This window comes from Bos javanicus, chromosome 28, assembly GCF_032452875.1.
Source record: "Bos javanicus breed banteng chromosome 28, ARS-OSU_banteng_1.0, whole genome shotgun sequence".
Taxonomy (NCBI): domain Eukaryota; kingdom Metazoa; phylum Chordata; class Mammalia; order Artiodactyla; family Bovidae; genus Bos; species Bos javanicus.
In genome coordinates, this window is record NC_083895.1 from 19,495,159 (window position 1) to 19,508,816 (window position 13,658).

General features: G+C 41.6%; 1 protein-coding gene across 2 annotated transcripts in view; it reads left to right on the top strand.

The window, feature by feature from the left end:
• The window catches only part of ARID5B (AT-rich interaction domain 5B), a 192,567-nt gene that overhangs the window by 171,737 nt on the left and 7,172 nt on the right, over positions 1-13,658 (top strand). For both annotated transcript variants that reach the window (XM_061405084.1, XM_061405085.1), the window contains one exon: positions 11,351-11,549. In XM_061405084.1, coding sequence (XP_061261068.1) covers positions 11,351-11,549 — 199 coding nt within the window. The remainder of the gene's footprint in view (positions 1-11,350; positions 11,550-13,658) is intronic.

The following is a 13,658-nucleotide window of genomic DNA, read 5'->3' on the forward strand; positions in this document are numbered from 1 at the left end:
GACACTTACAGAGCAATTTACCAGCATAATTTTGTGTGTCTAATTTTTTTTAAAAATGAGGCTGTGCATGTTGTATGTCTTTTAAAATTTTCGTTTCCTGCTAATTCTTTTCTAAAGTGTTAGTCGCTCAGTCATGTCCAACGCTTTGCGACCCCGTGGACTGTGGCTCGCCAGGCTCCTCTATCCATGCGATTCTCCAGGCAAGAATACTGGAGTGGGTTGCCATTCCCTTTTCCAGGAGATCTTCCCAACCCAGGGATGGAACCCAGGTCTCCTGCATTGCAGGCAGATTCTTCACTGTCTGAGCTACAAGGAAGATCCAGTTCCTTTCTATGGTATTTTACAAATGTGTCAGTCAGAAATAGGAAATCCAGGGTCCCTGGAGCAGCAACGCTCCACATCCGTGGTCACAAGCTCACGTGTTGATGGGGGCAGGTAGCATGGTGAGCACAGGCAGCCCAGGCTGGGCAGCAGGAAACGGGTACGCACAGCCCAGCCAGGGAGGCCTGGTGGGATCAGCCGACCCTCGCTGCCTTGGGAGGATGCAGTCTCAGTGCTTCCAGACCTTCCATGTCTTGGAGATAATTTTTATGTGAAATCACCCAACTTACAAATATTGGCTCTAATATTTCTGAAAATGTTTTATGTAAACTAAACACACCTGTAGGCGCAATGTAGCCTGCGGGCTGCCCTGTTCCGCAGGGACTGAATGACTGCTGGCACTGAGCTCATCCAGTCTCTGCTCAGACGCCCTCAGTGGGAGGGCAAGGAAGGCACCCTTCATCTGTACCCTCGCCTTCAAACTGAGCAAGACACCTGTGGCTTCCCATCGACTCTACCTTACCTTCTGGGGCTGACTTATTCCACATGCTCCATTTTCTCGGTGATGGGTCTTCATACGCTTGGCAAAGCTCCTCTGACGTCACGTTTTCCTGTTCCATTCATCCAAGCCTCAGAGCACAGTTTATGGGCTTTCACCAGCTTGGCTTGCTCCCATGTAAATGCCTCCCATTCGTGTCACTCAGAAGATCCAAAGCTGTTCCAGATGTTGTATATAGTATTTCTTGGGATGAGGGCAGTGTCAGTCTATCAACAGTGCCTAAGGTGACTTTTGAAATTGGTAAGAAGCCCTCTCCTATTGGCCAGTTTCTTTTTCTTGGGTGGGATAGATTTACCATTTGATTGACTGTCTTTTTCCTTTGCTCCTGCCCTCAAGAGCCAATTGGTGTTTTTTTGAACATCTACCAAGATTGGGGTGCAAACAATGAGGAGGTGCCCATGCTACCACATTCATGGAAGAGACTGTTAAGGGAACATGATGCTCCCCAAGAACCCAGGCTCAGCCTCAGAACTCTCAGTATGGCATCTCATTAGAACTGGGAGGTGCTGTGACCTTTGGCTTACTTATCATATGATCGAACTTCTAGTCCATACATACATGAAAAGGAGTTAAATACTTAAGGCTATAAAAACCTTATGTAAGTAAGTTGTAATAGATACAAATAAGTTCAGTGAAAGTCGCTCAGTCGTGTCTGACTCTTTGCGACCCCACGGACTTTACAGTCCATGGAATTCTCCAGGCCAGAATACTGGAGTGGGTAGCCTTTCCCTTCTCCAGGGGATCTTCCCAACCCAGGGTTCAAACCCAGTGTTCCCGAGTTGCAGGCAGATTCTTTACCAGCTGAGTCACAAAGTAATAGAGATCAAAGAAAGAAGAGAATTTCCAAAAGAAATGAACAAAGTCTTTCAGGGGAATCTAGAATTTGAACTGAATTTTTTTTTGTATTGAAGTATAGTTGATTTATAGTTTATAGTTTTGGGCTTCCCTGGTGGCTCGGAGATTAAAGCACCTGCCTCCATTGCAGGAGACCCGGGTTCGATTCCTGGGTCGGGAAGATCCCCTGGAGAAGGGGTAACCCACTCCAGTATTCTTGCCTGGAGAATCCTATGGACAGAGGAGCCTGGCGGGCTACAGTCCACTGGGTCTCAAAGAGTCGGACACGACTGAGCGAAGTACTTGTACTTGATAGTTGATTTGCAGTGCTGTGTTGGTTTCAGGTAAACAGCAGAGCAATTCAGTTATAAAAATACACATATTCATTCTTTTTCTCGTATAGGTTATCTCAGAACATTGAGTTTCCTGTGCTATACAGTAGGTTCTTGTTGATTATTCTTTATATAATAGTGTGTGTATATGTTAATCCCAAGCCCTTGATTTATCCCTCCCCACCACGTTTCCACTTTGGTAACCATAAGTTGTTTTGGTACCTATAGGTCTGTTTCTGTTTTGCAAATAAGTACATTTGCATCATGTAAAAAAATAAGTTCCACATTTAATATCATAAGATTTTTGTTGTTCTCTGACTTAACTCAGTATGATAATCTCTAGGTCTATGTATGATAATCTCTAGGTTTATGCATGTTGTTGCAAAAAATATTATTTCATCCTTTTTTATGGCTAATATTCCATTGTGTGTATGTACATCTTCTTTATGCATTCCTCAGCTGATGGACATTTAGATCGCTTCCATGTCTTAGCTGCTGTAAATAGTGCTGCAGTGAGCACTGGGGTGCATGTATCTTTTCAAATATGATTTCTTCTGGGTGTATGCCCAGGAGTGGGATTGCTGGATCATATGGTAGCTCTATTTTTAGTCTTTTTAGGAACCTCCATACTGTTCTCCATAGTGGCTGTACCAATTTATAAACTGGATCTTAAAGTGATTAGGTTAGAATCTAAGGTAGATCACTATATACTGCTTAAAATAATTCAGTTGTAGAACTCAAAAACAATAAAGAAACTATATTTGAGGGCAAGGACCAAGTGGTATTAGCTTTCCTTGAGACTTTCCTTGAGACTTACCAGTGCACCCAGTATAGCATCATGAACATATCAAGAATTAGGGGTTGAATGAATTAAATCCAAACAAAAAGGACAGTTTCCTCTAGGATATGTGTACAAAGAAGTAGGGAATGAGGTGCTGGCAGGGGCTGTCAGTAGAGTTCTAAGGCTGAATTTCCAAGCTGGATGCACCAAAGGCAGGTCTTACAGTTTATCCTCTCAGCGTCTGTTCAGTCTCTTTTGCCTTGAGGTCCAGTGGGGAGAGCGTGCGCCATCCTCATCCATGTAGGGTCAGCCAGTCTCGGACTTGGCATCTTCTTTGTAAACACAGTCTTGGTGATGGGGGCTCTGGCCTAGGGGCACTCTGTTGGTAACACTTCTGTAACACTGCCACTCAGACATTCACCTCCCTTTTCCCCACACCCACAGAAGACCCTTTATCGGCAACCAGCAATCCCCCCAAATTGTTATAAGACACAGCATTGAGATATTGCTGTTGCTTTTCCAATGATACCCCCTCAGGCTTGTTCTTATAAGGGACCTGAATTGGCTGGATGTAAGCCCTTATGCCTGGAGCAGCTTCTCATCAGTAAAGAATTTCTCCCCAAAGGATGGTCAGGTAATTTCATAATTAGAGCCTCTCTCTGTATCACTCAACATGCCTAAAATGCTCTGATAACTTTCCAATGCCTGGATTTTTCAAGAAACTTTTAAAAAGGAAAACAAAACCGTAGCCAGGGCCTGGAGTAGAAAAACTGGTTTCTGTTTTTAAAAAAATGAATAAACAACAGCCTTTGAAAAATCTCTATTTAAAAATTCTTAAATTTGCCTCTAAATGCAAATTGTAATTATTAGAAGTTGGAGTTTACACTGTTGAGTGTAAAAACACCCTCAGGCACAAACTAATCAAGTGTGTATGTCATGCTACGAACTACAGCAAGTTCTTTGTTTGACCCAAAAAAGGCTTGCCAAACAGCAGTTTTTTCTTTGTCAAGTTCCTTTATTGTCTCCTTTTTATTTTCTTGCTACTCCCCCCACCCAACCCCCTTTGAACCTCACTGTAGTATTTAAGAAACTTTGCAGATTCCAGGTTTTATTGATAGTTTTCATCAAGCATGAATTTAAATTTGAGAATAGATTAGGTGTCTTAGCCCTTTTTCTTTTTGATAAATAACAAGAGGTTTCTACTTATGATTTTCTGTCCTCGGGGCTTTATCATTAAGATTAAATAACTGTATTCTCAAGCATGCCACTGCACAAACATCTTTTCAATTATGTGAGTAACAGATGCCTTCACAAAGGCACTATTGAAAATTCAGAAAGCATGTTTCCAAAAAAGAAAGGGGAAAAAAAGTATCAGATGACAGAAGAATGTAATTGTTTACCATTAAAATATATCCTTAACTCTTCCACTGAAAACCTCTTGGAACATTTTGTTTTCGTACAAGTTATTACAAAGTTGGATCAAAATGATACATTTTTGGGAGACTGTTGAACATTTCAGAAGTCTGGAACCTGTGGTATCTCACTTACATGGGAATTCAGTGCAATAGTTGTTTATCTGCTTTTACGGATGGACACTGCCTGCTTTCATGGGGAGAGGTGGTGCACATCATGTTGAAAATACTGTAGTTATATTTGTCTATTATTCTTGAAATAATGTTCATCTGCCCTTGAAACAGATCCATCCAACTTGATTCTGAGTCAGTCATTGTTTTTGAATTAAGAATTGTTACCACCTTTGCTGGGGCATTGTGGAAGCCTGGGTTGCTATTTACCATCCATGCCCTCTGTTGTGAGCACATATTTTAATCCCTGGGATGTAAAGTCAGCCTTTCTTAAATCCATGTCAACTTTCTTCAGTGTGGTCTTCCCTGGGAAGCTATGGGACTGACTAACGCCAGTCTAGACCCTCTTAGAAGAAGCAAGGAGGCACTGCAGGAGTAAAGCGTGAGGAGCACTGAGTCTAGCTGGGGAGGCCATGGGAGCCTCAGACAGGGTAAGAGCTAAGTGCTGCAGCCTGGGGTTCGTGGGAGATGTGATTCTCGCGTTTCTCTTACCGTCTAACATCAGGTTGTGCTGGGTACATCCAGGGTTACCACCTTTCGGAGAGTCGTGGCTTGGTTATCCTGGCGTACGGGTATGAGGAGCATTGTGGCCAGTGCTGCAGCCATAGGGTTGCTCCTGTGGGACCGCCGTGACCCTTGGTGGAATGGCCGGTGGAATGGCCATGTGTGTATTCTGTAGGTCTGCTGGCTCTGAGAAAAGGAGGGTGCTCACCCTGATTCTGCCTTAGGAGCTTGGACTTCCCTTAACCCAGGAGTGATCATTTCGGTATTTTCCCAGTGTTGGTGATTCTCAGATAATTTCTGAAGATATACAGCTACCTTGCTGAGATGAAGACAGGTCAGAGAGGCAGATCGTATTTGAACTCAAACTTTGGCACACAATAGCTATATGCTTTTCACTAGTCCTTTAATAGTTATTTCACACTTAACCTCCGTTTCCTCCTCAACAAATTGATGATAAGGTATACAAAGTGCCTGGTGTTATTAGGAACTTAATACATGACTCAGCTGCTATTAATACTGTAATGCCTAATCAATATGTAAGACAACCAGAAGTTTCTTTCCCCACCCTCTGACCTCATCCCCTACCCCCACAGCCCACATAACTTCAGTTCAGGGACCTGTCATCCTGGACCTTCCTCTGCACACTGACCCTCCTTCATGAGAGTCAAGCCACCGACTTGATGGATCCCAACACGTCTTTCCTTTCATTGCTTAGTTAGGTTCACAGTCACTCCACGACTATTGGAAGGTTTCAGAGTCATCAATGGGCCTAAGAAACACCCCTCCTGCCACTTCCAGGGGGCAAATGGAGACTGTCAGTGTCTTCAAAAGGTCTTCATCTTTAGCTTCCCCCTGAGTTAGAAATGAAGCCCCTGGTAAACTAATCGTTCTCTTAAGGAAGTGATTTCTCTGAGGACAAGTGGCCATGTTTTGTTGTTAATAATAAGGGGCTGCATACCTTTTTGGTATCTTAGGGCAGAATATAAATGATGCTCTTTATACCTCCTTCCTCTGTAAAGAACTCGGGACAGTCTACCCTTGGTAGTTCGTGGCTTAACCTAAGTCTTTGACACAGAACCCATGTCGTGTTCTCCCACCGTTTTCTTTGCTAAGGTGGGTCCTGCCATTGACTTGTTCTCCATGGCCTACCTGTGAGCATGGCACCTCCTTCCATGGTTTGCTGTTGAAAGCTCTGAGTTCACATCTTCATCTGTTGGAAGGTGACACCGAAGTCCTCTTTCTCATCTCTCTCTGTTACTGACACTTTGCTCCTCACACACTGCACACCAGTTTTTTCTGCTCCACTGAAACTCACACTGTAAAAGGGTAGAGATCTTCATCCAGAGCCCACATTTGTCATAGATGGAGCTTGGCTTATAAAAGGACAGGAAAGAGCAGCCCGATTACCATTATATTCAACCAGTGTGTGTTCCCTGAGGAAACATTCTGACTTCTCCTCACCTTGACAGAGCTCATTTGTGTATTAGACTTTAGTTTTGGTACCTAGCTTCCCCCCGCCCCAGCTAATGCTCTTTCTCCATTTTTAGAGTGATGGTCTGACACCTTGAGCTGGAGGTGAACAGAATGTGAGATTAGAACTTACCGTATTTCCTGCAACCTTAACAAGTTTGTGTACTTTACCTTTGAAAAAGAATAAATATGCCTCTCTTGGCTCCATATTTGGTGAAAGGTTGCTTCCCACACTTCACAGCAAAGTTGTGTATTTTCAGTTTCTGGCTGAGAAGGGAAATGTCCGGCCAAACCTTAGAATTTATCAGCCCTGGAGTCAACTTGAAGGTATAATGACTCCATTTGGGATCATATCAGGTCTGAAGCCCAGTGGAACCAATGTATCGTTTCCTTTCTACTGACATGGAAAAACATACTAGTTATAGTTTTTTAGTATAGCAGTAGTAGCATTTGTGGCCTGATACATACACCAACATTTTTCCCTCTGCCCCTAAAATATTCTGCTCCAAGGGCACTGGTAGATCTCTAGGCCTGGGATTTTTGACTGATCTGATAGCAGAAAAGTGCCTATGAAGTAACTTGGGTGAGTCTGAGGTTCAAACGCAACCCTAAAGACTTGCTGCTTCTCCTACTCTTCAGACTGAATCAGTCCCAGACATTATTATAATATCATTTTTCAAAGCTCTATAAATAGATAGATTCTCATTTCTCCTCTTAAGCACTGTTTGCTAAATGTTTTGGCCCCAAAGTTCAGTCATCCCATGCAAGCATTAATCAATACAGGAGACATTAGTGGTCACTCATTCTGATGAGATCTGACATTATTCTTCCTCTGCCTATGAGGAGGGGAGGGGAATGTTGCTTAATAAAGATGAAGGTCTTTGCTTCTTTTGTATGAAATGCAAATGATGAGGACATGTGCGATATACATTTCTTGAATGTGAGGCTGCTGCTTTTTGTTGAGAAAGAGAGGCAAGGCCCTGGAGGATTTCAGAATTTTTAAATATAAAATTATCTGCCTTCGTGTTTAAAAATAATAATAAAAGGGAGAAAGAGTTGGCAGGTTGCCGGATTACTTACATTACAATAATAGATTTGCTGACCCTTGACTTCTGCTGTAGAGAAATGTATTGAATTTTTCATAATATCAGATGAGGCAGATCTAAAACCCCAGTATACTGAGCACCATTATTTAACTTGAGATTTAACAAAGCCGAAATCTTTTCAAACCAGCAATTTCTTGTATGATGATAATTTAGTGGCTCAGATGCTAATAAATCAAGGTTATATTGCCATTGATTTGTTAATTTTAACTTGGGTTGATTGTAAGTCATCTTTATTTAAGGAAAAAAAAAGGAGAAAGAAGAAAAAAATCTTGCTTTTCACAGCAACTGAATTTAATAAGAATCTCCATGATAGCAAAAGGCTCCCCTACTGTTTCTGCTTTGGGGTGGAAAATGTTGTTCTCGTATTATTCCTAGGGAAAAATAAAATCTCATGCTGCTACAAATCTTATGCCTATGGAAAAATGTTATTTTTTAATACATAGTGGCTTACCTTTTTCAGATCCATTAATGGCATCGTAAATAAACATTTTGCTAATCTGAAATGTGAAATCTGGGTAATAGTAGAGGCCCATTTATCTGCCTAGCTTTCAATCCTCAGACTACATTAGATCGGGGGCGGGGTGGGGTGGGGCGGGGAATCGCTCTGGATTTCCTAATGAATATATTGCTTCTCTTCCCTATTACTTCTACCCATCAAAAACCCAAACCACATTCTTAAGAGTTGCAGCCCATTGAAAATATTTCTCCTGTGTAATGAGTTCTCGGGGGCTGAATGCATTTTTGCTTTTATCTGTACAGTTTAGAAGCTGATTAAATCTTTGTTGTACTACAAATATTTAAGGAATAATCTTCCGCAAGGCACAGTCATTTTGCATTATACTAAATTCTTTATACAATACAATGTTTCCTGCGTTGGGCAGTGTTGACCTTATGTTGGCCACCCTGTTTTTAATGGTATCACACGTACGTTAAACATTTAAATGTTTAGAAACCTATACTAGCTTTCGTCCTCTTGTGCTGTAAAAACTTCTAATAATCAGATGATAAGATCATATCCTGTGGAGTAATTGTGTTGTACCATGACAGGGTAACTGAAAAAACATTCAGTGAAAATTGCACCAAACGGAAATCACTATATTAACAGCGATTGTTTGTGAGCTGGGTGAGAGACCATGAGCTGTTCTTCAGGGTTTAGCTGGTCATATTTCTACTTGTTTCCTTTTAGCTGCTGCCTTTCTTGTTTTATTTTGGGAGCTTTTATTCCCTGAGCCACTATAATTATCTTTCAGTGATTTAGAAAGGAAAAAAAAAATCACTCAATTGACCTTTATACACACATACACATACACACACACACACACCCCCACACACCCACACCCACACCCCCCCTCTGGAAGCCTTGAACAAGCAGCGTTTGTGTTTGGATTCAGTTTTACCTTAGTCATGCCTCTTTCCAGATACAAGAAACATTTAATTCCAGATTTCCTGCTTCTGGCTTCAGGCCTTTGACCAGCAAAGTGAAATGTATTTTTTATTGCTGCCGTCCAGCCAGCTGCTGAGTTGAGTGAAGGGAAGAAAAAAAAAAAAAAGAAAGGGAAAAGAAATGAAATAGAAATGTTGCCCTGCCTCTTCAACTTGCAACACTGTATAAGGAAATTAAAATCTCCCTAGCACCCATCTAGAAAGCTGGGTTGGCTCAGGACTCTCAGGACCCGTGGGAGTGTGGCGACTCTTGGTGCAGCGGCCACGTTATTCTGTTGCTCTCTGCTTCCTCTCCTCTCCTTCCCCACCCTCAGGTAATGCTGAAGGGAGCCCCTCGTGGTGTCACCATCTCAATTAGGGAGTGGAGCTGGAGGGGAGAGGGTGGTACCAACAAACAATAACCATTGAAATACCCAGGCTTCAATGCTCCTTGGGTTCCCATGGCAACCAAACAAAAGTAAAACAAACCTATCTGTCCTAACAATAAAAATATGTTTTCATTAAAGTCAATTTAACATATTCTTCCTAATTTAAAATATTCAATGCATTTTGCTCCTGGACAAAAATCCCCAACCTGCCACTATTGAAGGGAATGAAGTCGCTGGCAGAACTATGCAGATAAAAGCAATTAGGGGAATGTTGGGGACTTCACAGATGAGACGGAATACATTCAAGTATGAACAGGATTGCTTTTTTCTCTCTTCTTCTGCTTAGTTATGCTTTTTATTATATAAACATTAACTGTAATATTACAGTGGGAAGCAGGTATTTGGCAGCCACATATTATTTTAGTAAGTCTGCACAGAGAGAACAGTTTCCAGTTTTAGCAGCTGTAACATGTTTAAACTCAGTTTGTAATGGGATCTGAAGATAACTATTCCCCGTGGGCTGTGTTGATCTTCATGGCTGGCCCACTGCCAGATGCAGGGCTCGAAACTATTATTCACGCCTTCTTGCACATACCTTGTCCGAGCATGCTCAGTAAATGAATTTCTTGTCTACTGTGCTGTAAATTGGGATTTGACTTTCCCATAATTTACTTGGTATTTTATTAAAGACTGAAATATTACGATCACAAATATCCCCACATTTGTACTCACAAACCTGAACAGTTGTGTATGTTTAAGTAGTTAAGATCCAAATTGCATAGTTAGAAACCAATATCAGAATAGCTAACAAATATTCAAACCAAAGAAGGTTTTGCCTGGGAGTCTTCGTTTAAAAATAATTAGGGTTCCCCATATTTGAACAGATTTATGTTGTTTATAAGCCAAGTACATTTTCTTCATTGAGTCAACTTGTCTTATTTAAAACAAATTATGTTTGCTGTACTAAAGTTCATATTTTTAAGACTGAGTCTTGTATTAATCCCACAGTGAGTCATTAATCATACCAAATGCATTATAAAAACTTTAATCATTGAAGTTGAAACTGAGATTGTAATGCAATCCATCCCTTTTAATTACATCAGCTATTTTTCCCTTTCAGATCAAGCACTATGTCGCAAAGGGAAAACAGATTAAAACTAGAGCTGTTTGATGTTTCTCTTTTTAGAGCAATTTTATGTACTTTGTTTTAAAAGTTATATAATTAAAATGCTTGAATTTTTCAGCCCTCTGGTTTTTGTGGCTTGAATGTTCTGTCTTCTTTCTCTCTGGGGCCCTCTTTAACTCGGTACCCCAAAACAGAGCTCCTGGTCCTGGAGCCCCCTTCCCACCTCAGGGCTCTGGCTAAGACAGCCGCCTCTCCACTGGGCTGTGTTTGCCTTGTGTGACCTCTTTATCTTAAGCGTCTGGTCTACATTTTGACATGAATGAAAACAAACTTTGGATAGGGTAACTCAGGCAAATTAGTTTATCTTTTTTGGGCCTTAGTTGCCTCATCTGTTGAAACAGGAATAACAACAGTAATACTAATACTCCACAGGGACATTGCACATTGTGGATATTACATGAAATAACCTGTATAACGTATCTAGGCCATTACCTTGCAGAATGTAACCCTCAGGGGCTCTGACTATTACTGTTTTGTTCACTGCTGTATCTTGGTTTCCAGAACACTGCCTGACACATAGTCGGTGCTCAATAAAGAGCTGTGGGCACAATGGTAATGAATGGCAGCTTTTGTTATAGTTGCTGTTATTGTGATGTTGCTATTGGAATTTGGCCAGGTTCCATGGACAGTGATAATGATGTGATTTTTGGATGTGTCCACTTGTATCCTTGGTGTACAGATTTGCAAAATGAGAAAGAGGTCTTTTAAAGAAGTATATAAGTTACCAGGTGCTGGTTTTGACCGGGAAAGATGAAGGCACTTGATAAATTGCTTGTACTGAGAAAAAACATGCACCCCCACAGCATCGACATTGCTACTGGCATTGCCAGCCTGGCTGATCCTCTCTTCTGATGCTCTTTCAGGTTAATCCTGCCGTATGAAAGGTTTATTAAAGGAGAGGAAGATAAGCCCCTGCCTCCAATTAAACCTCGAAAACAGGAGAACAATTCACAGGAAAACGAGAATAAGACAAAAGTATCAGGAGCCAAACGCATCAAACATGAAATCTCTAAGAGCAAGAAAGAAAAAGAGAATGCCCCAAAGCCCCAGGATGCATCAGAGGTGAGTTGTGCTCCTCTACAGAAGTCTGTCTGGGAGGTGGGGCCTGCCTCGGGGTCTCCTGGAACCTTGCACTCAAAGCCTCATCCCTGCCCAAGACAACACCAGGCTGTGAACCCTAACCATCTGAACTTCACAGGTCCCCCAGGAGTGGGCCTTCTGGGGCAGTGCGAGTGTTGAATGGGATAGGCCAGGAATAGGATCTGGAAGGAAGCAAAAACATGGTGTAGAAAGCTGAGTGCAGAGGCCGACTTCAAGACAGAAGGAGTCAGAGCTTCTGCTCTGAAAGCCAAGGGACTCTGATGTGAAAAATGTGCCCTTTCACAGCCAGTCTGTCTGAGGAGTGGGTGTGACTTTAAAACACTCACCCGTGGGATCCGCCGTGTCTCTGCAGAACTGTTTGGGAAACTTCAGAGGCTTGTTTGCCTCTTGTAACTGACCTCTGTGCAACAGCCTTGGGTTGAGACCAATTTAGAAACATCTTAAGTACATATTATTTATAGGGGAATTTTGAAGTGGTTCCTCTGAAACCATGATTATCTCTCTTGTTAACAGGTAGTTTCTGAACCTTTTAAAATAAGTCCCAGCTACCCACAGCCCCCAGCAGCCCTTTGGTAGAAGCCATTACTGTCAGTGTCCAGCCAGTCATGGGGGCTGATCTGGGCTCTGTTTCAACATGAATAATAAAAAACTCTGCTGCCCATTAAAAAAAAAAAACAACAAAACTTAGCAGCCACATTTGGAGACAGCATGTTCTGAGATTCAACCCCTGAGGGAATTTTGGTCCTGATATTAAACACCCCCTAAAAATCAGGTTTATAATGAACACGTAAGAGACTCCCTAATTAAACATTGGCCTAAAACACACAACACACACCTCAATCTCCTAACTAGAAATTAACTTACCCAACTGACTCCTGTGTAAGAAGATATTAATACCAAGAAGAGAAATTTGTTTTTTTCTTTCATAATTATTTTAAACTCTAATAATTAAAAGGGAGGAAAGGAAATGAGGCAGAGGTTCCTAAACATCTGCAAGCTTGCAATATAAATGGCCAAAAGCAAGGAAATTCCAAGTTAAGGCTGACATTCCATTCTTCCTTGATCTTGTTGGCTGGCTGATTTATTACAGGGCTTGGGATCAGTGAGTTCTATTAGATACCATATGCACAGCATTGCCAAAGCACAAGAGGACAAACTGAGGACCCAGAGGCCAGGTGACCTTTGAATGGCTCCACTCTGGGCATGAAGATTTGTGAGTTGAGGGAGGAATCCTCAGCCATGCCCTGAGCCCATCAGCTGGGGAAAGACCATTGTCAAGAGTCAAGCCTGATGCCCTGTGGGCCACAGAAACCCTGAAAGCCTTAAGACTCCCTGTTTCCTATAGGCCCCAACAGGTTCTCTCAGGAACTATGAGTATCTAAGTGACCAAGGTCATTATGATCAGGGTACCTAAACTGCTTGGAATCCCACACCCTCTCCAAGGTTGACCCAACGGTAAGAATTGCGCCTCTCATCTCCTACACAGACTCCTGTTATTGAGCGAGTATATTTCTTTTCATTGACTGTGTTTTGGAGTTTGAATTTTATTGTTTTTACTGTCATTGTTTTTTTTTATTTTTGATGTTTTCAATGTGAAGCAGTGAACTCAGTGGAATAAAAAGCACTTCTAGTCAAACCCACTATCTTCAAGTAATCGGATTTCAAGCTTTGTGGGGGAAGGTACCATTTAACATACCAAGACAAATCATAAAATGTCATCCTAGAAAAAGGGTCCTTAACTTTTTTTCTGCCTAGCTTTCAAAGACTTTCTATACCAAAAACTAGAATTTCATGCAACTCAAGGCCTCGGTCACATAAATATCAGTGGGACTGAGAATCCCCCACAGCCCCATAAGAATCTCTTTTAAATCCAATTTGCCTCTTCCCCTTACCATTCTCATTTTTCTGTATTTTCATGTAATATATAAGCTCCAGAGACCAATGATGATTGTTAATGTAGAACAAATAATGATATTTGTACTGGAAAAGGCGGCTATTAGTACAAATAGCAAAAAGGAAAAGATGATAAGCATCCTTAGAAAATAGGGATATCTTGAAGTGGATTTAAGG